The sequence below is a fragment of the Sciurus carolinensis genome, chromosome 11 (genome assembly GCF_902686445.1).
Source record: "Sciurus carolinensis chromosome 11, mSciCar1.2, whole genome shotgun sequence".
In the NCBI taxonomy this organism is placed as follows: domain Eukaryota; kingdom Metazoa; phylum Chordata; class Mammalia; order Rodentia; family Sciuridae; genus Sciurus; species Sciurus carolinensis.
In genome coordinates this window covers 74,931,934-74,958,174 of record NC_062223.1, presented here as the reverse complement: position 1 = coordinate 74,958,174, position 26,241 = coordinate 74,931,934, and the positions used below count along the sequence as shown (strand labels likewise).

The 26,241-nt window shown below is 47.2% G+C and overlaps 4 protein-coding genes across 20 annotated transcripts in view; 2 read left to right on the top strand and 2 right to left on the bottom strand.

Moving 5' to 3' along the window:
* The first annotated feature begins 3,613 nt into the window (after positions 1 to 3,613).
* Anapc15 (anaphase promoting complex subunit 15) lies at positions 3,614 to 9,261 on the top strand. Of its 9 annotated transcripts, none has more exons than XM_047515964.1 (6): positions 3,623 to 3,726; positions 4,867 to 4,949; positions 5,084 to 5,208; positions 5,772 to 5,831; positions 6,117 to 6,254; positions 6,349 to 6,767. In XM_047515964.1, the coding sequence occupies exons 3-6, from the start codon at positions 5,089 to 5,091 to the stop codon at positions 6,574 to 6,576; spliced, it is 546 nt and encodes a 181-aa protein (XP_047371920.1). In that variant the 5' UTR covers positions 3,623 to 3,726; positions 4,867 to 4,949; positions 5,084 to 5,088; the 3' UTR covers positions 6,577 to 6,767. The 9 variants fall into 9 exon arrangements, with proteins under 9 accessions (XP_047371922.1, XP_047371925.1, XP_047371923.1 ...); XM_047515962.1 differs by having other exon boundaries at positions 3,624 to 3,726; positions 5,079 to 5,208; XM_047515963.1 differs by having other exon boundaries at positions 3,626 to 3,726; positions 4,867 to 4,919; positions 5,079 to 5,208.
* Positions 4,807 to 12,371, bottom strand: LOC124958182 (transmembrane O-methyltransferase). Of its 3 annotated transcripts, none has more exons than XM_047515960.1 (4): positions 12,254 to 12,371; positions 9,415 to 9,688; positions 8,153 to 8,349; positions 4,807 to 7,685 (listed from the first exon to the last, which is right to left on the bottom strand). In XM_047515960.1, exons 2-4 carry the CDS (start codon positions 9,671 to 9,673, stop codon positions 7,365 to 7,367), a joined length of 777 nt encoding a protein of 258 aa, XP_047371916.1. In that variant the 5' UTR covers positions 9,674 to 9,688; positions 12,254 to 12,371; the 3' UTR covers positions 4,807 to 7,364. The 3 variants fall into 3 exon arrangements, with proteins under 3 accessions (XP_047371916.1, XP_047371913.1, XP_047371915.1); XM_047515957.1 differs by having other exon boundaries at positions 12,174 to 12,283; XM_047515959.1 differs by lacking the exon at positions 12,254 to 12,371 and adding an exon at positions 10,585 to 10,731.
* A 194-nt stretch (positions 12,372 to 12,565) lies between these two features.
* On the top strand, positions 12,566 to 18,690 carry Lamtor1 (late endosomal/lysosomal adaptor, MAPK and MTOR activator 1). The gene is made up of 5 exons (XM_047515984.1): positions 12,566 to 12,741; positions 16,831 to 16,976; positions 17,198 to 17,275; positions 17,604 to 17,730; positions 18,065 to 18,690. The coding sequence occupies exons 1-5, from the start codon at positions 12,700 to 12,702 to the stop codon at positions 18,155 to 18,157; spliced, it is 486 nt and encodes a 161-aa protein (XP_047371940.1). The 5' UTR covers positions 12,566 to 12,699; the 3' UTR covers positions 18,158 to 18,690.
* Positions 18,691 to 19,654: 964 nt separating this feature from the next.
* The window catches only part of Lrrc51 (leucine rich repeat containing 51), a 44,572-nt gene continuing 37,985 nt past the window's right edge, over positions 19,655 to 26,241 (bottom strand). For 4 of the 7 annotated variants that reach the window (XM_047515979.1, XM_047515980.1, XM_047515976.1 and 1 more), the window contains 5 exons: positions 24,919 to 25,002; positions 24,165 to 24,302; positions 21,254 to 21,459; positions 20,151 to 20,299; positions 19,655 to 19,871 (listed from right to left, as the gene is read on the bottom strand). In XM_047515979.1, the coding sequence (XP_047371935.1) occupies positions 19,730 to 19,871; positions 20,151 to 20,299; positions 21,254 to 21,459; positions 24,165 to 24,246 (579 nt within the window). In that variant the 5' untranslated portion in view covers positions 24,247 to 24,302; positions 24,919 to 25,002 and the 3' untranslated portion in view covers positions 19,655 to 19,729. The remainder of the gene's footprint in view (positions 19,872 to 20,150; positions 20,300 to 21,253; positions 21,460 to 24,164; positions 24,303 to 24,918; positions 25,003 to 26,241) is intronic. The other 3 variants (XM_047515981.1, XM_047515982.1, XM_047515983.1) reach the window with 2 other exon arrangements.

Below are 26,241 nucleotides of genomic sequence, written 5' to 3'. Positions count from 1 at the left end.
TCCTGTAAGAAAAAGAAACAGAAGATGCTGGAGGCATAGATCACAAGAGGAGCAGATGAAGTATCTAGGAGGTCAGGCCTGGCCTTGGGGACCCAGAAACCACTCAGTCTTTTTTTCTTTTTTTTTTTTTTTTTTTTTTTTGCGGTGCTGGCGATTGAACCCAGGGCCTTGTGCATGCGAGGCAGGCACTCTACCAACTGAGCCATATCCCCAGCCCACCACTCAGTCTTTGCCCTCAAGGAGCTTGTGGTCTGGTGAGTAAACAAAAAGAAACACTCTTGTACAGAACTGGGTTATGGTAGACTCTTTCCTCCTTTCTGACACCAGTTCTGTACTTGACTTCCAGGATACCACCCATCTTGCCTAGTTTTCTAATCTTTTTGGCCTTCTTCCATCTGATTTACTGCTTCTCCTAGTTTCCTCAAATTCTTAATATCAGAGGAAATTATTTTCCACCTACACTGACTCCTTTTGTGATCTCATCTAGTCCTCTGGTTTTAAACATCATCTATGTGCTGATAACTCCCAAATAAATATATCCAACCCAGATCTTTTTTGATGTGCATACCCACCTGCCTTCATGTTCCCTCAACATTTCTAATTTCAATACACCCTATTTTAGTCAGATTTTTTGCTGCTGTGACTAAAAAACCTGACCAGAACAATTGTAGAGGAGGAAAATTTTATTTGGGCGTTCACAGTTTCAGAGGTCTCAGTCCACAGGCAGTTGGCTCCATTCCTTGGGTTTTGAGGTAAGGCTGACCATCATGGCAGAAGAGTGTGGTGGAGGGAAGCAGCTCACATGATGATCAGAAAGCAAAGAGACTCCACTTGCCAGATACCAAATATATACTGGAAAGTCATGCCTCACCAGGGACCCAGCTCCTCAGCCACACCCTACTGGCCTTCAGTTACCACTCAGTTAATCCCATTAGAGAATAGATTCACTGATTGGGTTAAGACTCTTATCACCCAATCATTTCTCTAAATCATCTGGCATTGTCTCACATATGAGCTTTTGGGGGACACCTAATATCTAAACCATAACACACCCCAAAATTGAGCTTCAGATAGCCCTCCCGCACACACAAAAAAGCACTTCCTTAGATTTTCTCATCTCAAAAAATAGTAACACCAATCATTTAGTTGTTCTGGTCAAAAATCTTGGTTCTGTTCTCACTCTGATCCTCTCCATCAAGTCTGTCAGTAAATCTTGTCTCTACCTTCTAAATAAATTCAAAACTCAACCGCTTCTCATTTACTTCTCCTGGATTATTATTATAGGTTCCTAACTGGTCTCCCTGCCCCTGACATAGTGTCCTTGTCCCAGTCTATTCTTCATAGAACAAAATACCTCTATTAAAATGAAAATCAGATTGTGTGGATTCTCTAACAACCCTTCACTGGTTCCTCAACACAAGGTCATACATAGCTATTTGGTTCCTACAGCTTTTTTGTCCTCTTCTGATTTTCACATGGGATACTATGCTCTAGCTATTCTAGGCCCCTTGCCCTTACCACCCACCTCCTCCCCCTGAAATATCCTTCCCCAAATATCAGAAGTCTATCTCTTCCTTCAGACCCTTATTCAATACCTTCCAGTGACTTCCTTGGCCTCCCCTATCTAACACACCTTCCCAGCAATATTTTATTCCCAGTTCTTTTTCTCCTCAGTATTTACTACAATTTTATCTGTCTTCTTTATTGTTTATCTCTTTCATTAGAATGGAAGTTCATGATGATGGACTTTTTGGTCTATTTTGTTTACTGTATAGTCAATACTTAGAAAAGTGATGGAATCTACATATTAACATTCAATCGGTATTTGTTGAATAAATGAACAAAAAGGGTGAACGTTTCCAAGAGGTAATTTTTATTCTTCAATGAAAAAAATTTTTTTTTTTTTTTTTGGTACCAGGGACACTTAACCACCGAACCACATTCCCAGCCTTTTTAAATATTTTATTTAGAGACAGGATCTCTGCTGAGTTACTTAAGGTCTCCCTAAATTGCTGAGGCTGGTTTTGAACTCAAGATCCTCCTACCTCGGCCTGAGTCGCTGGGATTAATGGTGTGCACCACCACACCCTGCCAGCCCTTTTTATTTTGAGGCAGGTTCTCATTCAATTACTGAGGGTCTTGCTAAGTTGCTAAGGCTGGCTTTGAACTTGTGATTCTCCTGCCTCAGTTTCACAAGCCGCTGGATTTATGAAAAACTTTTAAACAAGTAGAGTTGCTTGGCAACATAATCACTTTCATTAGGCACTGTACACTCCTTGAACAGGTGTTAATCTCATTCAATTCTCACATTAGCCTATGACAGGAGGAAGGCTGGGCAGATTATGATGCTGGTTAAAGGAGAAACTGTAGACAGAGGAAAAGGACTGATCAAAGTTTACACAACTGGTTGGAATAGGAGTGGAACTGTGAATGACTGCTGGCCCTGAAAAAGAGGCTAGTAAGTGGGGCTGGGGAGATAGCTCAGTCGGTAGAGTGCTTGCCTTGTAAGCATAAGGCCCTGGGTTCAATCCCCAGCACCCCCCCCCCCCAAAAAAAAAAAAAAAAAAAAAAAGAGGCTAGTAAGTGATGAAAGAGAATACAAAAAGAAAAAGAACAATGGAGGCAGACTTCAGTGGACCAGCACTGGCAGAACACATCTTTGTGGGGGGAAATGGCGGTGGGCCCGGTTTTATAGGGCCTTACCAGAGCCCCTCATGGGAGGAGTTAGTTACTTTCGGTGGGCAGGGCCAGATCATAGGAGGAGTTTTGGTGGTGGGTTAATTTAGGGCCTGGCAGGAGGGCAAGTAGGGTAACTGGAAGGGAAGTTCCCTCCCTGGGGGTCTATTGTCCATATCTTCAGGTGATATAGTTTAATGGGAGTAGGGTTTAAAGGGCTTCTTCCACTATGAGCTGTGCGGATCTCTGAAAGGAAGGCTGAGACTGATGCATCAAATGAAGAGTGGAAGAGGTGACCAGGCTGACCTCTAAGGAGATTTGGTCCAGATCCGAGAGGGACAACTGAATTCCCCAACAGCAGAGTGCTGTGCCTGAGGCTAACCAAGCACTCAAGCATGTACATAATCTCCAATATCACAACCGGACAGGCAAACTTAAAAGATCAGTGAATCCACTCAAGGTCTGCAGGGTCTAACCTCCCCAGTGGACTGTGAGGTCTTTGGGGTAGCGAGCATATGCAGATTTATCCCCAGCTTCTAACAGAACCTGAAATATACTAAAGAGGCACAAACTTTTGTTCAAGGAATACGTTAAATAACAAATGTGTTCAAATGGGAAACCGAGTCTGCGAGAAGACATACAGGAGAGGTGTAAAATCACCCAGCGACTCTGGGGTAGAAGCAGATTTGTTTGAATACCACAGGACTAAGCTCTCATACCAAAGCAGGTCACTGGCAGCCATTTCTTTGAGTTAGCGCGCGAATACTGTCCGGGGACTAATGGGCGGAATTAAATAGAACCTGCTAGCGGGAACAGGCTGGTAAAGCCGATTGGCTGGGACTCGAGGCCCAAGAGACAGGCGCAGCAAATTTCCTTTCCCAACTTGTACGTCCTAAGGTTCCAACGTCACTTCCGTTGTGGTGGGTGGGAGCGGGAAACAAAAGGAGACGAAGGACGCATGCGTTTGGTGGGTCCCGGATTCTGGTGGGTCCTTCCGCTCAGGTTAGGTGAAGCGCTTCCGGGTCGCCGCCGGCTGCCGCCTCCGGCGGGGTAAGTACAGAAGGGAGGCTGCGACCGTCTTCTTGCTTCTTCTTTCCTCTTTCCCCCAGGGAAACCCAGCCCTTTGACTTGCCTCCCTAGGAGCTCCATGTTCAGATTCCTTTAACTTTAAACAGCTTCTGCTCATTGGTCGCTTCCTCAAGGCTAAGCCCCACCCCTTCACAGAAGACCCGTCATTCATTGGTGTCACTTCCTGTCACCCAGCATTTCTTTCAGTTAATTGGCTCTGCTCAGACTCCGCTCCTTTCGCGATTAGCGACCCTATAAGGGCAAACTCCTGTCCGAGTCCCGCCCCTGCCTTCTTCCTGTTGGTCAACCGCACGGTCATTATCTTAATGAGCAAAGACTGGGTGGTGGCGGGTTTGGTTTTTGGAGGCAAGCTCTCTGGCCTTGAGTTAGTTCTGGGGTGTGAGAACGGATGTGTTTGTCTCTTACATGGAGTAGGGGGCGTTGATCGAGAGAGCGCCAGCAGCTGGCCTTGGGTCGGTCAAATAAGTTAGGACAAAAGCTAGACGAGACAGGTCCTTTTTAAAATCGTTCCTCTTCCAGTGCCTGTCCTGGATCCCTTTCCCTACACTAGTGCTAAGCCCCGACCCACTGTGTGACCTAAAGCCAGTATCTTCCTGGTGCTGGGTCTCAGTTTTCCTGTGAACTGAGAAGTTTTAATTCAGAACCTCTGGGATTTTCCTAGTCAGCTGAGTTCACAAAGCTGAATTTGTTCTCCTAAATATTAGTTCATCCAGTCTTCCATCTATTTATTCATTTATTCACGCCTTTTAGAATGTCTTACTGAATGCTAATTGCATGTGTTGCAAGCCCTGTACCCTCAATTTGGTCCAGGAAAGAAGTGGTTAGTGTCCCAAATGTTTTGCACTGATTGGGTGTGGTAAAGACCATCATAAAGGAGCAAAAAGTACATTTTAGAGTTTGGAGAGGGTAGACATAAATTTCATTAGAGCCCTGTTTCCCCTAATTTTGTAAATTCAAGTTTGTAGTCTGGATTTTATTTGTACACCTGGCTCCCATTCTCTTATCTCCTTGAATGACCAACCTACAATTTGATTTGTCCATTACTTTATTTATCAGAATAACTTTGAGGGTGATATAATTGTTATTATCCCCATTTTACAGATGAGGAAACAGGCCCAGAGAGGTTAAGTGACTTGGCAAAAGTCAAACAGCTAGTAAGTGGTGGAGCCAGGACTCAAACCCAGGTCTGTCTGATTCCTATAGGGAAGGCTTGCTTCCCTGCTACCTTCCACTCCACCCAATCCCTAAATCAAATTACAACCAAAGAAAAGTCAAACTAAAACAAAATACATTCACCTGACACTTTCCCTCAGTCTAGGAGCCATGTCCACCTTGTTTCCCTCACTCTTCCCCCGGGTGACTGAGACACTGTGGTTTAATCTGGATCGGCCCTGTGTGGAGGAGACAGAGCTGCAGCAGCAGGAACAGCAGCATCAGGCCTGGGTGAGTGAGGATCTAGCACAGCACAGCACAGCACAGTCAGAAACATCTTTCCCCCCCACCCTGTGGCCATGACCCAGCCTTACTGTGGGACCTGCCCTGGAAGAGCTTTCTGTCCTCCCCAGGGAATAGTCAGGCTGGGAACCAGCGGGCCAAGAGTCTCATCTTGATGGTGCCCTGATTTGCTGGGGGTCCGTGGAACTTCTGGACCAGATTAGAACTGAGGCTTCTGACATTCAGCCCAAGCTTTATTCCTCAAATCACAGGAATTAATAGTTTCAACTATTTATCAAGAACCTAGCAGATGCCATGTTTTAAGCTAATTATCTCACTTCACCCTCACCATAATTATATGAAGAAACCAAGACTCAGAGAGATTAAGTAGTTGGGTCAAATTTATATGTGGCAGATAACAGAAGAAAAGGATTGAATTTTCCTGAGAACCAGGAAGAAGCTTTTCCCCAACATCTAAAGATCTTCTTGAGGGCAGAGTGGCCCAGTCCCATGTTCCTGCCCTGCCCTGCTTGGGCCCTAGCCTTGCTCTCTCCTCCCTGTTTTGCCCACAGCTTCAGAGCATTGCAGAGAAAGACAACAACCTGGTACCTATTGGCAAGCCAGCCTCAGAGGTGAGTGACTCCTTCAAGTGAGGCCTGTGCGAGGCCCAGAGTGAATCAAGACTATACTAATTCTGAAGTTCTGCTTCTGACTTGGAGCAGTGTGGGCCAGTGCTAAAAAGGGGAGCTTAATGGGATGGGCATTGGGCCTAACACTAAGGTCTTGTATAACATCTATCAGCTTGCTAAATTCAAGGTGGGGGCACGGTTGGGGAAGGGGAGGTTTCCAAGTTGGCCAGTGGTTGAACTGGTCCAGGCAGCCCTGTAGGGCCTACAGGATTTTTCCTACCCCACCAGCACTATGATGATGAGGAAGAGGAAGATGATGAAGACGATGAGGACAGTGAAGAGGACTCAGAGGATGATGAGGACATGCAGGACATGGACGAGATGAATGACTATAATGAGTCACCTGATGATGGAGAAGTCAATGAGGTAGGTGGGGGTGTAGGGGAGGGCCTCTGTTCCTGGGCCCCTGCCCCTGACCTAATTGATGACCAACGGGTATAGAAACTCTGGATTTATCCAGGGGCCGGATCTGGGGCTGAGGCTGGCTGAGGCCCCTCCCCACCCACACCCAGCCTCCTCTCCAGGTGGACATGGAAGGCAACGAACAGGATCAGGACCAGTGGATGATCTAGGTAGACAAGGCAGGGTGGCCTCAGGGCGATTCCAGGCCAGCCTAACCTACCCTACATCCCCGCCCCAACCCCTCAGCCTGCAGAACCAGCTGATAGCTGATGGCCCCAATGCCTAAAAGCTCACCCTTGGGCACTTCCTCAGCTGCTGCCAGAACCTGGTTTCCTTGACCCCTGCTAGGCCATCAGTTGGCCCTTGAATTCCCAGAGCCTGAGCCCACCCCACCTACCTGGTCAGTACCTCGCCCCTTGGTTGCCAGGTCTGGTTTCTTTCTAACTCTCTTTAATAAAGACACAGGAATGATTTTTCCCCCATGTCTATTCCCTATTTGTTGGTGGGGCCCAGAGGAATGCAGCCCCTTCTCTTGGGCTTTGGGGAGGGGACATTCAAGGGATACCAAGCCTGGACCCAAGCTCCTGTGTCATTTCCCCTGGCCCAACTTGCACCAAGCCATTCCTTCAGGGCCTCTCATTAGCTGCTGTTTCCTCTGATTCCACCCAGAATGGTATGGACCAAGGAGGAGAGGCTTTCTGAAGTCCAGAGCTGGGAAGCCCTGAGGCTCTTCCAGTCATCAGCTTTAGTGTTAAGAGAGTGGATTAAATCTCGGAGCAGGGCAAGACTACCCTGGACTCACCCAGCAAACCAGTGACAGAGCCGGGCTGGGAGCTCAGGCCTCATGTCTGTCCGTGGATCTCTCCAGAAGGAGGAGGACCAGAGACCAAGTAGCCTGATAGAATTTGACACTTTGGGTCAATGTGGGGCCCAAAGGGGTAAAGTTGGGAAGAAAACCTCCCCAGCTCTGAGCCCAGCATGTGTCAGGCTCCAAACAGGGAAGGCAATAAATGTTCTGAGGTCCTTGTTTGGGCAGGGGTGGGGAGCATTGGTAAATATCCATGGTCCTGAACCTCAGCCAGGTCCAGCATAGGTGAGCTGGGCTATGCCATCCTTGATAGCAGGGAAGTCTGGGAGGCCAGTGTGGTGGAGGCGACAGCGGTAGTGGCCACAACTCTTGGCATACTGCAGGAAGCGGGGCGCACCAGGGAAGAGCACGTGATCAGCCAAGACAGTGGCACCAGCTGGCAGCAGAGCATGGGCCTCTAGCAGCTGCAGGTCCCGCAAATAATACCGGGGCCGATGTGCCAGGAGTACCAGGTCTGTCCGACTCAGCTGGTGCTGGGCTCGCAGGCGTGGGATCACCTCCTCTGAGCTGCCAACAATGAGCTCCACCTGTTGGGAAGGAGGTGCTAGAGATGAGGTTTGGAGGGATTGCTTTCCCACTCCAGACCCAACCAGGATCTGACTTACTTCATGTCAGGTACTGGCCTAGGTCCTCAGAACCCAAGAAATCAGGATTAGTATTGTGATTTCCATTCTGCCCACGAACAAACTAAGATTCAGAGATATGTTCTTTGCCCAAGGACACACAGCTAACAAGAGTCAGGCTAAGATTTGTATTCCTATTTGCTGGGCTCTGGAGACCTTCCTCTTAGCTGCTGCTTTTGTCATCCAGAAGAAAATATATGCAAGTGACTTGGGACAAGATGGTAGGAGCTCACACACCCTCCAGGATCCCAGCTGCCTAAGTGAAGCTGCTTCCTTCTAACTAAATGGGAATCCTTCACAAGGGAGGACTGTCTAAGGCAAGGCCTGGGGTAGCAGAGAAGAGATCAGGGTCAGGGGATAGGAAAGCTAACCGTGTGCTCATCAAAGCCAGCCAGGCGGATGAGTTTTTCAGCCACTGCTGCCGTGCGTGGGTCCCGCTCCACTGTAAGAAGGCGACCCCCAGGGGGCAGGGCGCCAGCAATAAGCAGGGTGGTGTATCCACAGTAGGTGCCTAGCTCTAGCACACAAGCAGGGGCCTTCTCCTCCACCAGCCGCACCAGAATCTGACCTACAAGGTGAGAGGGCTGTTGTAGAAGACGTGGGAGATAGATGCAGGGCTCCTCATGAAAAGACATCTCAAAGGCTCACCTGCCTCACTGCAGCTCCAACCATTTGAGATCCCACTTCTTTTGGATCATAACTACAGCTGCCCCGCTGTTCCCCCTGCCTCCCCTAGTCTAATCTTCACATCAGCCTCTAGCAATCTATGTAACATATCCAAGCTTATCAATCCCTGGCTCCTGTGATTCTAAAGCCCTTTAGGATTGGACTTGAGATCCTCACCCTGGTGTTTGGGAACTTTTTAGACCTGATCCTATCCTACCTTTCCAGTTACAGCTCTAAGCTCTTTCCACCTGTAGCCTGTATCATAGCCATTCCAAAGAACTTCCCAGAATCAACTATGCTGTCTCATTTCTTCATGCTGCATTTGTATATGTGGTTGGCTTTGCCTTTCTACACCTGTCTCCATCCACCTGGCCAATTTGAAGCCAATCCTTCCAGACTTAGTTCAAACGTTGCTTCCTCCAGGAGCACCCGGGCAAAAACAACCGTCCCATCTTCGAGACTTCTGAGAGGCTTCCAGTTTCATCCTGTTTTATTGTTCAGTGGATATCTCTCTGATCTTGGAATTGAATGAATTTCTTAAGACTCTGAAAGCACTTGTGCTGGGAGCCGGGTCTGAGATAAATCCAGGCAGGCACCTATACTGATGTAGAATCAGATGTGGAAGCCTCTTTGGTAGGGAAGAAAAACTTGGACACAGATAATTAGAAAGCTATGAGTTATGGTTATTCTTTTGTGTATTTTGTTCCCTTTGAGGCCAGCATTTGTGGCTGGTTCTATTGTGGACTCTACCTTCTCTCCCAGCACCTAGCACATGCTTGGTACAAATAAGGTGGCAATAAATGTTTGATGGATAAATGAATGACCTAGTGCAGGCCTCTCATTCCCAGGTGAGCAAAACAGAAACCCAAAGAGGGTCACTATCCTGCCCAATTCACCCAGTAAAGCAGTGACAAATCCCAGATCTTGGGGCTACTTCCTGGAGCAGAAGAGGCTAGGCAATACTGACCTTTGACAGGCCCCATATGGCTCAGGTACTCGCAGTGGCTGCTCCAGTGGTCCAGAGTGGTGAGGATGTGTCCAGGGTCCCCAGGTAGGGCATGGGTGAGCACATAGCTGAAAGCTCGCTCCTCAATCCGCATCCCTGATAGGCAGTCTTGGAAACTCCTCAGCAAGACTGTGCGCAGCAGCAGGCGGAAATGGTGCCGGTATCGCACCAACAATGTTACCACCAGTGGCAGAAATGCCAGTGCAATGGCAGGGGACATGGTCCCTACCTGGACCTGAGGTGGAGGGAGGCAGGGAGGGAGGTAGAGAGTGGGGTAGGGAGGGAAACCCATCCCAACATTTGCCTGTCATTTGTGGTCTTTACCACTAGCAATTATTAGGCTCATATTTTACAAACCACGGCTATGAAAGGTTAAGTCTTTTGCCCAGAGTCACACAGCAGAATTGGGATTTGAATCCAGGTTGGCACGATTCCAAGACTGTATTTTCAAGGACATCATACTGTCTATGTTCAGCACCCAACCCCATACCACTTTTTTCTACTCGTGACCTCTGGTCCCATCTCCACATTGCTACACCCATTTCCCTTCATCCCTGAAGTCACCCCCTTCTTCAGGACCTCTTTCTTCAGTTCCTCCTGGGATATTGTACCCCTACCATACTCCTGTCGGCTTGGTCTCTTCTGACCCATTACAGTATTGCAAAAAAGCAAAGATTTGTAGTCAAAACCCTTCACTGTCACTGGTTTGCTTCAGTAAAAGCTAATCAAAACACTTCATAAGGTGTTATTGAGTGCAGTGTCTTCCCACACCAGGACTATCCCTTTGCTCTTTCCTGGGAGTGGGAGGAGTCCTTGATTCTATATTTCCTCTCCAGTCTTATCTCCCCTCTTTTATATTCCCCTCTTCCTCTGTGCTCTCAGAATTCCCTTTATAAGTGCATACATACACATAAACATACCACACATACTCCCCCCCCCCACCGCCCCAGCCCTCTTCTCCAGGGCCCTCTCCCACATTCTAGACCACCCTCTCTTTCCAGATCTGACCTTGCAGGCCTCCTTGCAAAATTCTTGGTTGGAGGGGGTAAAATAGCGTATGAATGGATGTGAATAGTTGAGTGATAGTGGTCATGAACTGGGTGTGCTTGTGAACCCACAAGGCCCGCTTACCTGGGCTGGAAGCTCCTGCTTAGGGACAACCGGAGTACAGGACTGGAGGGGAAGTCCTTGGGGGAAATAACCCTGAGGCAAGAGGCTGGACCTGCTTTCAATTATTGATGCTGAAGCTGCTGTTGTTACCTGAGACCTGCAGTTCTAGTTACCAGACCCAGAGACAAGCTGGAGCTGCCTCCTATCTGTCAGGAACCCTCAAAAAACATATAGAACTCCAGGGTCTTGATTTGAGGGTAACAAGTGCTACTAGGTTCGGTGACTTCTCCAGCTTCTGGGATGAGGACATGGACATGGTGTGAGCCAAGGTGATGAACTGTAATTTACTCAATTCAATTTTAAGTTTTTCTCTAAGCAACTGTTACAGCTTGGGTCACAAAGAAGAGTCAGAATCTGTTCCTGTCCTTCAGGAACTACAAGTTTGATAGAAGAAGTTGATCCAGGAACGACAGAATACAATATGCTGTGATCACTAGATTGGATGCTCCACCAGTACAAGGACTTTTGACTGTTTCTGAACTACTGACTATCCAGATAAAACACTGCAAACATTTGTTGATTTAATAAGTGAGTGAAACTAGGTGTAGTGGCTCAGTGAGTAATCCCAACCACTAGGGAGACTGAGGCAAGAAGATGGCAAGTTCAAGACCTGTCTCAAAATAAAGGGCTGAGAATGCTGTTCAGTGGTAAAGCACCCTTAGGTTCAATCCTCAGTACTGAAAAGAAAATAGATAAAGATGCAGGGGTGGGGGTGGGGGAGGACTGGAAGTATTTCCCTTGGGCATGGCATGGGTTGGGAAGCAGGTGTCAGACAATGCATCATCAGGAATGATCCAGCCCAAGGGAAGACAGGAGACTTTTTTTTTTTTTTTTAACCTGTGCTGGGGCTTTCCTTGGCAAGGGTTTTACCACCGAACTATATCCCCAGCCTTGGGAGGGTTTTATTTTATTTTTAGTTGTAGATGGACACATTTATTTTTATGTGGTGCTGAGGACCGAATCCAGTGCTTCACATATGCTAAGCAAGCGCTGTACCACTGAGCTACAACCGTAGCCCTCTTGGGAAGGTTTTAGAGAAAGTTTATAGTCACTTTTGTAAGTTAGATTACTGTGGCAATTGTAAAAAAGCACGATTGAAGAGACGCCTGAGGACAAGGAGGTCAACCAAGTGAGTCTAGCGCCTCTACCAGGATGATCGCTTTTACCGGAATGATCTCCACTCCAGTTTAGTTTGTGAAGGCGTAAGCTCCTCACCTCAGGGGCACCAGGCATATGGGGTTTACGTGTGCGCATCAACTGCAGATCTAGGAGAATAGAGCCTGGATCCCAGTTGCTGCTCACGTGGCATTTAAATGTATAGTGACAAGTCCCGCGTGGGCGCATATCTGTAACCGCAGTGACATGGGAAGTCGAGGGAGGAGGATGTCAAGTTGGAGACCAACCTCAGCAACTAGGGAGACCTTATACCAAAATTAAAAATAAAAAGGGCTGGGGATTTAGCTCAGTGATAAAGGATCCCTGGGTTCAATCAACAGTACCAAAACAAGGTACCTTTCCAAGGATGAAGTCTCAAACTGCTGGTCACTCACCTTTTTAAACTGCCTCTAAGTCTGGGCCCTACCAAGGCTGGTACCAAGGGTTCGGGATTTAGCTCAGTGATAAAGCATACCTGGGTTCGATCAACAGTACCAAAACCAAGAAGTGTACCATGGTAGCATTTACATGAGTTCGCTCACTGGCCCAGAAAGGTGGCCTAGGGGGCCAGGGATCACAGCACAATTCACAAGAGGGCCACTATGGACAGGGGTGGAGAGGATTCCAGTTTAAGAGACGAGATGATAAAGTCATATGACACACCCCTCTCCTCGTATCATGTGTCTCGTGTCTTGTCACGTAGGGTGCGCCTTCCCATTGGATGGTTATGGTCACCGGGCTAGGGGCGGGGCCGGAAGTCGGGGTTTGGGCCGCGGAGCCAGAGCGGCTCTGGGACGCTGTGGGCAGGGGGAGAAGGGGTGGTTGCTTGCGGCAGGCAGCCTCACGTCATGTGACCGGAAGGGCTCCTGACGGACGCCGTCCCTCCTCCGCGCGGCCTGAGCGCCCGGCCCGACCCCGGCCATGGGGTGCTGCTACAGCAGCGAAAACGAGGACTCGGACCAGGTGCGGCCGCGGCAGGCGGGGCTCGGGAGTGAGGGCTAAGACCCTGAGGCTTGGGGCCCCAGAAAAGACCTGCAGAGGAGGGCGACCCGGACCGCTGGGCTCACTGAGTACGGAGGCCTGGAGGGGACAGATTACACCGAGGACGGCTGGCCGGGCTCCTACCCCTTTTGAAGTCCCAGGTCTCTACACAGTCCTGCCCTGGGGTTGTGCATGCAGCCGTCCAGCTGACATGTTCTCCTCTATCTCCCCGTACCGTTAAACCTTAACATCTTCAAGGCTCCTCAGCCTAGGTCCCTGGGAAACACTCCCTTCCCAACTTCCTGTGCCTTCTCTGTGCTTGTATTAGCGGGCTTTGAAAATCCATTGTAGAGGTGGGTAAGCTGAGGTCCTTTAGCTGATCTGTCCTGAGATGAATCAGGAATTTACTTACGTATCTTGTCCCTGGGGTTGGAAAAAGGGCCACTGTTGGTCTGGGGTTAGAGGCCGCCTTTGGAAATTGGTGACATTTGAGTTAGCCAATGGAGACTTTTGTAGATACAATAAGGACATTGGGACGTGTGGGAAATTGGCTTGGAAAGCAAGATACTGGATTAACCTTTGGCTCATTCAGGGGAAAGAGTTGGGATGGGGAGCTCATCTGGTTCTGAGTTTGGCCTGCCTGAGTGGAGGCGTGCTGCCTGGTGCCTGAAATTTTAGCTAGAGGGTAACCTTTTAAGGCTAGAGGGTGCCTATCTGGAAAATGCGGCTATATCCCTCTTCCCCTTGGTGCATTCCTACTTTTCTCCACCTTTTAATCCCTTCCATGCCTGGACTGACCACCTTTGAGAAGGGTGATCTTTCCAGGGATGAAGTCTCAAACTGCTGGCCACTCACTCATCTTTTTTAATGCCTCTTAGTCTGGGTCCTACCTTTCTACATATAGTAGATATAGAGAAAGTAGAACTTTCTTATCAAGTATCCTGTGGCATAGTGGGGGACATGATCACAGAAACAGATTACATCACTGGTACTTGGAAATAGTTCTATCCCCAGTGAAGATATTTTTGGCCAAGGACTTAAATCCAGGAAAATGTTGTGTGAGAGATATGAGCCGTTCCTGATCCTTGATTCTCCACTCAAGTGAACACCTAGTCATATTTCCCACCCAGTGTTAGGCCTGCTTCATGACTAGTAATCTCTCCTTTCACTCTAGCCTGTTAGAGAGGACAACATAATATTCTTACTTCCTGGAAAAGCTGTTGTCTAGTAGCAAACTGGCCCTTTAAAATATGATATGAATTCTTATCGGGAATAAGGATTAATTCCTTATGAGAAAGGATACCAGCTCCCAGCTGAAAGGGAGAGTTGATTGCTCATCTGACTCTCCACCTTTCCTCTGATGGGCTCTCATTTGTTTCTAACCCCCAGAAAAGGTTAGAAAAGATCAGTGCTGAGTGATTCGAAGTGTCCTGTGGCAAAGGCCATAGCCATTCACCAACTCCAAGGCCCTCTTCCAGCTCTTGGAAGAGCCCCTATCCTACTGTCATCACTACTCTTTTATTATAATAATAAAGAGGAATGTACAGTCAGGAATGGTGGGCATGTCTGTAATCCCAGCTGCTCGAGAGGCTGAGGAAGGAGGATTACAAGTTTAAGTCTGGGGATGGTAAAGTGCCCTGGTTTTAGTCCCTAGCATGGGGGCCATGGGGAATGTAGAACATAATAGTTTTCAGGGAGCTTTTACAGTTATCTCATTGGACTCTTGCAATCATTTGTCATATAGATACCTATTTGAAAGCTGAAGGAAAAGTTCAGAGAAGCTAAGGGATTTAACCAACCCAAGAAATACCCTAGCCAAAGTGTTGATGCCAAACCATGTGCTTTATCTATTGGGCTATCTCTTCCAGCCATGCCTATAGACCAGGTGGCCAGTCATGGGCAAGACATATATGGGTTCATTCTAAGGTAGACAGTGAAACATTGACTCTTGAATCTTGCTGACTCAAGGACAAACTTTCCTGTGATAAATCTACCTACCCCATGCCCCACTCATCCTTTGGGTATAGGGTGATATTATTTGTCCATTCTGAAGGGGGGTAGCATGCCCTCTTCTAGGAGTGAGGGAAACAACCTTGTTCTTAAACTGCTAGTTGGGAGAAACTGCCGTGTCCTTCATGAACCTCTGTCAGAACTGGGGGCTAGGGGAAGGAGAGACATAGGAAGCAAACCTCATTGTGGAGCCAACTTTCCTTAGAGTTTCATCTTTGGCAAGCATTTTGTCTTTTTTTTTTTTTTTTTTTTTTTTTTAGCTTTCAGTATTGGGTACTGAACCCAAGGTCTTTTACATGCTAGGCAAGTGTACCACTGAGCCATATGCACTCCCAACTTTTAAAATTTTGAGACAGGGTCTTCCTAAGTTACTCAAGGCTGTCCTCAAATCTGTGACCTTCCTGCCTCAGCCTCTGAGCAACTGGAATTACAGCCACAACAGCATCTTTCTAGCCATTTAGTCCTGAGGACGGAGGAGAATAGAGGGTGGTTGGGGATTTAGAAATGACAGTGCAAAAGCCCACAACTTCTTTCTCCTGGTAAAGGGAACTGTATTAAATGGCCCGAGGACACTGGGCAACCTAGGCTTGAAAAGGAAGAGGAAGGTGAAGAGACTGGCCCTGCCTAGGGTGCGGCAAGCAAGACTGGAGGAAGTGGCCCTCTGTGAGGATAGTTGTGAGCAGGGGATTTGGCTCCTACAGCAGGGAAGTCTGTGGTAGGAGCTGAGACAGGCCTGGAGAGGAGCATTGAGGAATCTGGTGGGCTGGCTTTGAGAGTTGATGAGTCAGCATTAGCCAAGTTTCCCCCTACCCCACCCCAAATCCATCCTTGGCATTGTCCTGAGCTTTTATGACTTGGATAGATATGCAGTAGATCTGCTTATCCAATTTGCAGCTGACACGAAGCCAGAAGGGATCTGTAGCTGCTGGGCTTAAAGTGGAGTCAAATCCAGAAGACAGCAGGTTAGAACAGGGCCTGAAACAGGACTAGGGAGCCTTGGTTTCATCTTAGGTCAGTTCTAGGGGAATGTGATGATCATCAGTGCAGACTAGTAGTAATAGGGCTGCTAGAAATGGAAGCGGCTGCTCAGGCCACATTGAAAGAGGTATGGTGAGCTGGGTATAGAGGCACATGCCCATAATACCAGCAACACAGGAGGATTGCAAGTTTGAGGCCAGTCTGGGCTACTTAGTGAGATACTATCTCAAAGTCATTCTAATAAAATAAAGGTTTGGGGGCATAACTCAGTGGTAGAGCACCCCTGGGTTCCATCCCCAGTATTGCAAAATAAGTAAAGGCATTTGGGAAACTTGAAAAATGAAAGAGGTATGGTAGTTTGGCAAGAGAGGAAAAGCTCCACTGTTCTCTTAGGTCAGGATATACCAGGCACGCTTCAATTGGGTCTGGGAGTCACATACAGAGCACAGGACAGGAGGGTGAACACCTAAGGTAAATGGACCTGCCTAAAGAAAGAAGCAGAGTCATAGTATACCCCAAAGGCTGGGCAGAGGTTTCTGCCCTGAGATGATCAGGAATGGCCACTGAGAGGTTGACCTTACTTGCCCTTGGGGCCTGGGACCTTGTCTGGACTCACCAGGCACTTTCCATATTGGGAACAGACAGCCTTGCTGGGGAAAGTCTTGTCCTGAAAGCTCAGGAAAGCCATTCTTGGGTACCTGACTTAGAATGGTTTCCCTTTAGACCTTACTGTTTTGGTATTTTCCCACTTCCTCTGTCTTCTCCTTCCAATATCCTTTCTCTGCTGGATGCTGGATTGTATTCTGAAGCTCTGTAGCTATTGCTGAATACCTAATGTGTACCTCTATCATCTTTGCAGGACCTCTAGGACCTCTTGGTTCTACACTAGTTCCAAGAACTCAGCTGAGCTCCTAAGGGCAGTCAGGAACCAAGTCTTATCTGACATTCCATATAGTTCAAATATTCATATTTTAAAATTTTTTTGGTGTTTAAAGATCAGAGCTGGGCTGAGGGGAGAACCATAGGAACGGAAGTTAGGACTAAAAGTCCTAGGGCTGACTTCTCCTCAATGGCCTCTTCTAGGACCGAGAGGAGCGGAAGCTGCTATTGGACCCTAGTAGCCCCCCAACCAAAGCCCTCAATGGAGCTGAGCCCAACTACCACAGCCTGCCTTCTGCTCGCACAGATGAGCAGGCCCTGCTCTCCTCCATCCTTGCGAAGACAGCTAGGTGAGTGTGTGTCACAGGACAGGCCTAGTGTAGAGGCAGTGGGCCTGGACATGGGGGATGGGACGAAGTCATTGAGTTGAGGTGTCTTCGGGCCCTGCACTGCTCTAATGGACAGGTAGGGATATTGGTGTCAGATAGCACTGGAATTGGCACCTGGCACTGAGTCATGTCTATCTCCCTTAGAAGTACTTGTCATGTCCTCTCTGTCTCCTTTTCCAAAGCAACATCATTGATGTGTCTGCTGCAGACTCCCAGGGCATGGAGCAGCATGAGTACATGGATCGGGCAAGGCAGTACAGGTGAGCACTGGGCCAGTTTGGGCCCCTCTTTTGCCCTCCATATCTTCCCATCTTTGGAGCGTCCTCATTTGGGTGCAGCCCAGGAAACTGACCACAAACCACAGTTCATGTTTATATCAGCTCTGCTTGCCCTGTGTACTCTAGAAGGTGCTGAAGACAAAGGAGATGCACCAAGAGTGAGTTTGTGATGAACTGAGACCCCTGTCATCTTGCTCCTCTGGCCTCAGGGACTGAGGCTTGCCTGAGCTGGGCAGAGCTGTGCACGGCAGGGAAGGGCAGGGAAGGCTGTGGCCTAACTAACCTTCCCTATCCCCTTCCTCTTGTCCAGTACCCGCTTGGCTGTGCTGAGCAGCAGCCTGACCCATTGGAAGAAGCTGCCACCGCTGCCATCTCTCACCAGCCAGCCCCACCAAGTGCTGGCCAGTGAGCCTGTCCCCTTCTCTGACTTGCAGCAGGTGAGTTACCCCAGCCTGCCCCCTCCGCCCTTCCCAAAATGCCCACAGTATAGCAGAAAGGTTCGCCACCCTGCCTCAGAGGAGGTAGGGAGTGGAGTTAGGGAGCCTGGCAGCCTGCCCCTGCCCCCTTCTCTAACTTTTTCTGTCCTCACCAGTCCTCTGTCCTCAACCTTGATTATTCTGTTTTTTTTCCTTCTGCCTTTCTCATCAGCTTTTTTACCTCCCTCATTTCCTCCTCTTTCCTTCACTGCCATCCCATCCCCCAATTCCTCCATTTGTGGATCCCCTCTTACATGTTTCTCTGTTCCTTTTCTCCCTGGCCCTTCTGCCTCAGGTCTCCAGGATAGCTGCTTATGCCTACAGTGCACTTTCTCAGATCCGTGTGGACGCAAAAGAGGAGCTGGTTGTACAGTTTGGGATCCCATGAAGAGAGGGGTCTTTGGACAGCTCTTCTCCTCTCTTCACCTGTCTCCATCCCACCTCCCATGGCCCCAGCCTCACTTCGGCTTATACAGTACCCTAACCTGCTACTAATCACTGAGAAGAATGTGGAGGAGGAGAAGAGCGAGGCTAGAAGCCTGAGCAAGTGAGGATGGAGCAAGGGAGGGTAGAACTGTTCAGGACTGGCCTTCAAAGCCCTGGCTGGGGTGGGTGGGAGCCAAGAGGACAGGGACTGGAAGGTCTTTACAGTCATTGGGAAGGTGGAGATACCACTGTGGGAGTGAACACCAAGGGACCTAGGGGGATGCCCTTCCCACCCTTTCTCTTGGCCTCAGATTCACTCCTGTCCCCTTTCCCTGACTTGGTGCTCCCATGCACCTCACTAGGGTTTGTGCCCAGGGTCTGGATGAGCTTGAATTTGAATGAATTGAGTTTGTATTTCTAGCACCCTGGGTTTTTACATGTTTGGTCTTTTTTCTTTTTGTTTGTCACCCTCGATAAAGGAAGTGTATTCATTTGTGTGCTGGTTCTAGCCCCTCTGTCCTGCCCACCACCCAACTATTTATTTCTGTCTACTCACATCTGTGAGCAATGAGATGGGGAAGGGGTTATCTTCTAGGAGCATTAAGAGGAATCCAGGAGATAAGGGTTTGGAATTCCCAGGTCTTAGCTTAGACTCAGCCTAGGCTAACCTCAGGTTGGACAAGACTGTTCTTATCCCTTCTCCAGTGATGGGAACACTGTCAAACTGGACAGGCCTGAATCTGAGGCAGCTGTGAATGTTGGGGACACTCTGCCTCAGGCTCATGGAATTATAACAGCCCTATGGGTCAAGGAGACCAGATTCTGCTAGGGATGCTTGATAGGGACCCAGCAAGCAAATGTTTTCAAGCAAGAAGATTCTTTTTATCAAATGATTTTTTTTTTTTCTTTTGTACTGGGAATTGAACCCAGGGACACTTAACCACTGAGCCACATCTCCAGCCCTTTTTATTTTTTATTTTGAGACAGGGTCTTGCTGCTGAGGGCCTCACTGAGTTGTTGAGGCTGGCCTTGAACCTGTGATCCTCCTGCCTCAGCCTCCCAAGCTGCTGAAATTGTAGGCGTGCCTGGCTATCAAATGGAATATTAAGCAGAATCCCAACATATTTAGTATTAAGAGTAGAACTACTCTGTTTTGATTGAAGTAGATCATAGCCCATCTTCTGGGCCTGTCTTGGAGGCCTCTGCTGCAGCTCCAAGGACCTGGCATTTGGAAGAATTTGGGAAATGCTGATCTCTAATCCCATGATATCTAAGCTGAAGAGTACAGAGGGGCCCAGAGAGGCTAGGTAAGTTTCCCAAGGACAGGTGCAAATCCAGGTCTCCTGGCCAGCAGGCCTTTCCCTCCATTGCCTGCCTCAGTGAAGTAACACTAGAGCTTCTGGCAGTTGATGGAGTTGGAACGCATCTCTCCAAGGTACAAGTAACTTCTACTCTGAACAACAGCTCAAATCATTTATTCTTAAACTAAGCTGACCAGCTTCAGGCCTTCAGGACTGCTGGGGTCCTGGGAACCTCAGAGTGCATCCTGCTTGATCCGGGGCTTCTTGGGCTTGATGTTCATGCGTTTCCAGACTTCAGCTGTGGTACGGTCTGCTTTGGTGACCCCACTGAAGTCGAACGTGGTGATACGGGGCAGGGTGCACAGCACATATTGCCTGTAGGGAAGACTTGGGCTGGGGGCCTGCCCCCCACCAGAATCCCCTTTCCCCTTCCCCTTCACCTGTTGCTTCTCTTTTCCCTCACTGCAAGGAATGGAGGGACTGAGTATGGTATGGGAGAGACTGGGTTTATTCTGACTGACAGCAAGAAATGCTTAGAGGTCTCCCTTCTCAGGTTTACATGTGGCAGAAGAATGGTCTTAGATTTCCTGTCTCCCCTTCCGTTGTCCCTCAGGGGAGCCCAGCTGAATCCCAGATCAGGGACAGGATACTTACCTATACCCCTTCTCTTCCTCTATGGGGTTACCATGGAGTGTCAAGCTCCGGAGCCGAGGGAGGACAGCTAACTTATTCACTTCCCCTAGGCTCTGGATACTGTTTCCATGAAGATAGAGGACACTCAGGTTGAAGAATGTTGTTAGGATCTGTTAGGGAGGAAACCAAAAGACAGGCTGGCAGGACCCTGGATCTCTGCTCAGGACTAACTTGCTGGCAGAAAAGGAAGAGTCTGGGGAACAACTTGTCCTGGACTCCAGTCCTAACAGCTATACTGGATGATTCTAACCTACTTCCATTTACCTTTTAAGGGATAGAAAGGCATCACATTGAAATAGAACTGTGATCTCAAGACAGGAGGTATAGGCCCCTGGTCCCAGCACTGCTACTGACTGGCCAGGTGATGACTTTCCTGCCCATCCCTGAGCCTTACTTGCTGCTTCACTAAAGAAGTTGGGGTGAACTAACAGTCTTATCACAGCAAGGGGCCAAAGTACAGAGTATCATGCTAGGTATATAAGAGAAACTTTAATGATATTAGTTAAATTAAGATCACTACACATCAAAGTACAGAGTATCATGCTAGGTATATAAGAGAAACTTTAATGATATTAGTTAAATTAAGATCACTACACATCAGGGCAATCTCCCCCTTTCTTAAAATTTGAATCAGAAGTTGCAGAAAGTAAATTTTGTACTTTTGTCTACCTCATTCATAGCAGAACTCAGCACAACACAGTAAGGTACCCAATAATGAATGACAGCTGCAATTTTGCTTTAGCCATCAATGTGGCACTTGGTTCTTGTATCTTTTCATTTAATTCCTACAAAACCTTTATGATGCTAGCATATCCTAATTTTTCAAACGGGAAGGCTGAGGTTTTAAGAGGAGGTTAAGTGACTTGCCCAAAGTCACAATAAGAGATAGCCAAAATTGGAACCTGCATCTGCGTGAGACCCTAAAGCCATGTGCTTTAGATGACACTATGCTGCCCGTTTAACTTCTTTCATAAGATGGTGGAGAGGCTGGGGCCTGGACAGTGGCCTTACCCCCATTCCCACACTCCCACCCCTTGACTGAACTCAGAGAGGTAGGAACTCACAGGGTCAATGGAAGTCAGGTCATTGAAAGACAAGTCGATCCAGGCCAGGTTCTCTGGGTGCTCCAGGAGTTGTGAAACCACCTGGTTGAAGTCTTTCAGGTCATTGAGGACATTGTTGTTGAGCCACAGGGACTGAGTCAATGACTTTCCTGACTTGGAGTGCTTCAGTGGTCGTAGCCCTACCCTTGGCTCCTCGCTTATCAGATCTGTGAAGACAGAGTATGGCTTGGATGTATCATCTTTGCTTTTCTGGAAGGAACAGATCTGGCAGGATAAGCATCCCCAGATAAAATTGAAGGGCTGGCAGGGCCACAGAACTATGCTTGAGTTTAGAGTGACCCTGTCCCATAAGCTCCTAATAATGTAAGACTGAACCACGGGTCAAAGACTTCCCATCCCAAACTCTTGACTTTCCAAGTTCAGATGGTCTCATGTCTATGGTATCATTGGGTCCTCTGTATACCACCTCTGTGTGGGGTGGGGGATGAAACAAAGCCACATCTTTTTTTTTTTTTTTTTTTTTTTTTTTTTTTTTGGTACTAGGGATTGGACCCAGAGGCATTCAATAACTAAGCCACATCCCAGCCCTTTTTGTATTTTGTTTAGAGGCAGATTCTCGCTGAGTTGCTTAGAGTCTTGCTAAATTGCTGAGGCTAGCTTCGAACTCCCAATCTTCCTGCCTCAGCTTCCCAAGCCACTGGGATTACAGGCGTGCACCACTGCACCCAGTGCCACTTCTATTTTAGATGAAGAAATCTAAGAACTACAGTTTTGGGGCTTGAACCAGGAAGATGATAGCACAAAATCAAGAATTATCTACTAGTAGAACTCAGAATTTACTTCAGTAGAATATACTCTGATGGTCCTCCCGGTCTTCCATTGATGGTGAGCTATAGTGTCTAAACTATTGGAAATATGATGGTGAGCACAATAAGAGACAGTTCATGCCAGGCTCTCTCTGAGCAACAGGGAAGGGATAAAGCAGATGTTTGTGCCTCGGAGGAGTTGCCACAACAGGCAAGATGGAAACAAACTAGCAGTATAGTGTGATGAGTGCTGGTACAATGGTCAATGCCATGGCAGCACAGAAAAGGACCTCCACCCAGTCTGGGAGCTCAGGGAAGTTTCCCAGGAAGGTGAAGCCTAAGCTGGTCCTCAGTGAATTAGGAGATATTAACCAGGCAAAGAAAGGTAGAAAGAATGGGAACAGCATAAGCAAAGCCATAAAGATGTGTAGAACAGCATAGGGGAGTGTGCAAATGTGCACTATACAAGGAGGAAAAAAAGAGACAAGCCAAACTGTTTTCCCTCCTTCCAGTACTGGGAATTAAACCCAGACACATGCTAGATCAGTATTTTACCAAACTGCATCCCAGCTTTTTTTTTTTTTTTTTTTTTGGATAGAGTCTTGCCAAGTTAATTAGTTGCCCTGGCTACTTAGTCTCAACTGTTTTCTTTTGTTATGGTATGGACTTAGGGGCACTCTACCACTAAGCTACATCTCTATCCCCTTTTTAAATTTTTATTTTGAGACAAGATCTCACAAAGTCATCAAGGCTAGCCTTGAATTTGTGATCTTTCTACCTTGGGCTCCTGAGTTGCTGGGATTACAGATGTGTGCCACCACAGCTGTCTCAATCATGAGTCTTAAATGCCAGGCTAAGGATTTGGGGCTTTCTCCTGTAGATCATGGGAAGCAACTGAAGTATTTAAAACAAAGGAGATGGTTCAGATTTCTTACTTGAAAGATTACTATGGAGCTTCTGATTGGAATATGGATTTTAGGGTGAATGGCAAGAAAAGACCAATTTGGCTATTTCAGTCATCTAAGCAAGAGATGAGAGGGACATAAAATCAGCATGACTTGACTGACTGGAGATAAAGAACTGAAAAAGGAGAGACTAGGATGGAAAGGTAATGAATTCAAGGCTTGGCTCTGGTGTGTTTCTGGTGTGCAGTACAGAAAGGTAGAGAAGTCATTAGGCAGTTGGTTACAAAGCTTCCTGTCTGAAGCTTAAGGGACAGACAGGAATTGTTAGTATAGTAGGTACTATATAGTTAGGGAATAGATGAGACTCCTCAGAGAGTAAGGGTAGAGAGAAAGGTCAAGGAGGAAGAAAAATCCATTAAAGAAACTTAACAAGTAATCAGAGAAGGACAGAGAGAACCAGGAAAGAATAGTTTTAAAAATGTCCAGAGTCTGGCAGAAGCCAGAATGGAGTGAGTTCCAGAGTGGATGAAGGTAAGGAAATATAAGCAGGTAGCCTTAACCACCTCAGTAAGTTTGTCTGAGGAGGAAAAACATATCCAACACCCCCACCCCCACTTCATTTTTTAAAATGAGGTCCTTAAAACACATGGGCCTTGCCTAGGCACATAGTCAATGGCAGAGTCAGAACTAGACATAAGTTTTGGCTGTGGTGTTATTTTTCCTTCTTTTCCTAACCACCCCCCTGTTTGTTTGTTTGTTTGTTTGTTTAAATCAGTCTAAAGATGCCTCTGGGGAAGGAAGTATTTACTATTTGCCAGACCTAGCCAGCATGTCTTCACATTCCCTTCCATTCACACTTTTCCCACCCCCACCCACCAATAACTTTCCTCTCCTCAGCTGCAGGTCAGGCAGCATCCACCAGATGGCTCTCTGTCATAGTTCTGGAGTAGGTGGGATCCTGAGGTTGCAGAAGGGTACTGGAGCAGAGTACCACTGCTTGTGAAGAGACTCCTAATTTTGCACAGCATGTGTGAGGTCCTGAGTTTGATTCCTAGCATTGTGGGAGGGGGCAACAAAAATCTCCCATTTTTTTCTCCCTCAAAGATGACAACAACTTTAAGTACAAAACTGGTCCCTCCTTAGGGACCATACTAGGCCTGCAGCCATGGTGAGTGGAAGTGCTGAGTTTTATGGTCTGACCTTGGATGACATGGATGCTTCTGAAGGAGTAGTCAAGAGGGGGCTCCTGCACCGACGTGTTCGTGTAGTCCCGTTTGCTCATAGTTCAGGCCATCATTCATCAGGTGCAAGCATGGGCCCTGGGAGTCCGGGTTCAGCCTAGGAGGACAGAGGATGGGTGTTAAGGTAAAAAGAGCATCCAAACTTCAATTTCCCCATAGCCCTCCACCCCCGCTCTCTACCCTCCACTGTAGAAGGCCTGCCCAACTGCATTTTCATTTTAAAATATTACTCATTATTTCTTGCATTTGTAAGGCACTTCTCAAAGCACCTTCACATCTCTTAGAACTCATTTCATAGTTATAAATACCCATTTCTATTTTCCAGAGGAAGAAATTGAGACCCCAGGGGTAAAGGACTTGCCCAGAGTTAAGCCAGTGAGTCAGTTGTGGACTGCAATAACAAGTGTCCTGAGTCCTACTCTGAGAGTCCTTCTGCTACACCATAGTAGTTACCATGGAGACCATCTTCATACCTACCCTCTGGTGACATCAACTGTGCTATTCTATTGCTTAATAAACCCTTGAGGGCCTGCACTGAATCTGGCTGGTATCTGAAAGCCCTTCCCATTTTGATCCAGCTAAGGATTTGCTACCATCTCTGCTCAGCTTGTCGGTCAGCCACATTATCTTTCTGTCCAAAGATCCTACTCTCAGCCACATCCTGAGTGTAGCCACACATATAAACACACATATAAAACCAGATTCTCACTCACCTGTCACTGATGACTGAAACTCCACCATTAGGGATTCGTTCCTTTGGGTTCAGGGATTGTTCCCTGTTAAAATGGAAATATCCCCTGAGAGGGGCGAACACAAAAGTTATCAGTTATTTGCAATGTGGTGTGAATTGTCTCATCAGGTCCTTTCCAATATGTTAGCCAAAGTAAATCTGAGAACAGGTTTTTCCTGGAGATGGGAGAACCATGAGATACTACTTATGTGGGATGAAGAGGGCTGAAAACTCATTTTACCAAGGAACTTTTTATTTTCATTTGTTTTGTTGTGAGTCATACAAATGAAAGACAAATAGATGGACAAGTGCATGTCCTAGTTAACCTCCCCTTTTACACTCCATCCACTGCTGTCACCTCCCCTGCATTAATACTTCCCCTGCTTTCCAAAAGGATGAGTTTTACAATAACACACTGTTAAAGCAGATGATTTGTATAACAGTGCTGTCCAATACAGATACAATAAAACAAACACAAGCCTCATATATAATTTTTAACATATAATTAAATTTTTCTAGGAGCAATAAGCAAAGTAAAATTGAATAAGTTCATCTCTTAAAATTTTATTTGATCCAATATATCCAAAATATTCAGCATATAATCAATATTAGAATTTACTGAGGTATTTTACATTACACCCCATCCCAATTTGAATTAGCTACCTGTCAAATTGCCTCATGTGACTAGTGGCTGTACTGGACAATGCAGATGCAGAAAATTAGATGTGGAAAAGAAAGATCAGGAAGTATATTAAAGGAAGAGATATATCAGGGACTTAAAAAATCTATTCCTAGCTGGGCACAGTGGTGCATGCCTATAATCCCAGCAACATGAGAGGCCGAGGCAGGATTGCAAGTTTAAGGCCAGCCTCAGCAATTTAGCAAGGCCCTAAACAACTTAGCCAGACCCTGTCTCAAAATAAAAAAATAAAAAAATGGGTCTGGGGATATAGCTCAGTTGGTAGAGAGCCTGCCTTGCAAGTAAGTATAAGGCCTTGGGTTCAATCCCCAGCACTGCGAAAATAAAATTAAAAAACGGGCTGGGATGTAACTCAGTGGTATAGTGCGAGTTCAATCCCCAGTACCACACACACAAAAACTGTGACTATTTATAGCTCCAAACTTCCTGGCAGCTAAAGCAAGAAGGAAAACCTTGGAATATTTAGTTCTCATCATTGTATTCAAAGAAGAAATTAGTCTGCATGCAGAGGCGATGAAATTGGCAAGTTTTTTTGTTTGTTTTGTATTAGGGATTGAATTTAGGGGCTCTCTACCACTGAGCCACACCCCCATCCCTTTGTTTTTG

What these genes read in the sequence shown, in the direction of transcription:
- Anapc15 (XM_047515961.1), top strand. Translation starts at nt 3,635, where the DNA reads ATGCGTTTGGTGGGTCCCGGATTCTGGTGGGTCCTTCCGCTCAGGTTA. An exon ending in CGGCTGCCGCCTCCGGCGGG is followed by an intron (nt 3,727 to 5,078) that starts GTAAGTACAGAA and finishes ACTTTCCCTCAG; the next exon opens with TCTAGGAGCCATGTCCACCT. An exon ending in ATGATGGAGAAGTCAATGAG is followed by an intron (nt 6,255 to 6,348) that starts GTAGGTGGGGGT and finishes GGATTTATCCAG; the next exon opens with GGGCCGGATCTGGGGCTGAG.
- LOC124958182 (XM_047515960.1), bottom strand. Translation starts at nt 9,673, where the DNA reads ATGTCCCCTGCCATTGCACTGGCATTTCTGCCACTGGTGGTAACATTG. An exon ending in CCATATGGGGCCTGTCAAAG is followed by an intron (nt 8,350 to 9,414) that starts GTCAGTATTGCC and finishes CTCACCTTGTAG; the next exon opens with GTCAGATTCTGGTGCGGCTG. An exon ending in CTGGCTTTGATGAGCACACG is followed by an intron (nt 7,686 to 8,152) that starts GTTAGCTTTCCT and finishes CCTTCCCAACAG; the next exon opens with GTGGAGCTCATTGTTGGCAG.
- Lamtor1 (XM_047515984.1), top strand. Translation starts at nt 12,700, where the DNA reads ATGGGGTGCTGCTACAGCAGCGAAAACGAGGACTCGGACCAG. An exon ending in AAAACGAGGACTCGGACCAG is followed by an intron (nt 12,742 to 16,830) that starts GTGCGGCCGCGG and finishes GGCCTCTTCTAG; the next exon opens with GACCGAGAGGAGCGGAAGCT. An exon ending in GATCGGGCAAGGCAGTACAG is followed by an intron (nt 17,276 to 17,603) that starts GTGAGCACTGGG and finishes CCTCTTGTCCAG; the next exon opens with TACCCGCTTGGCTGTGCTGA.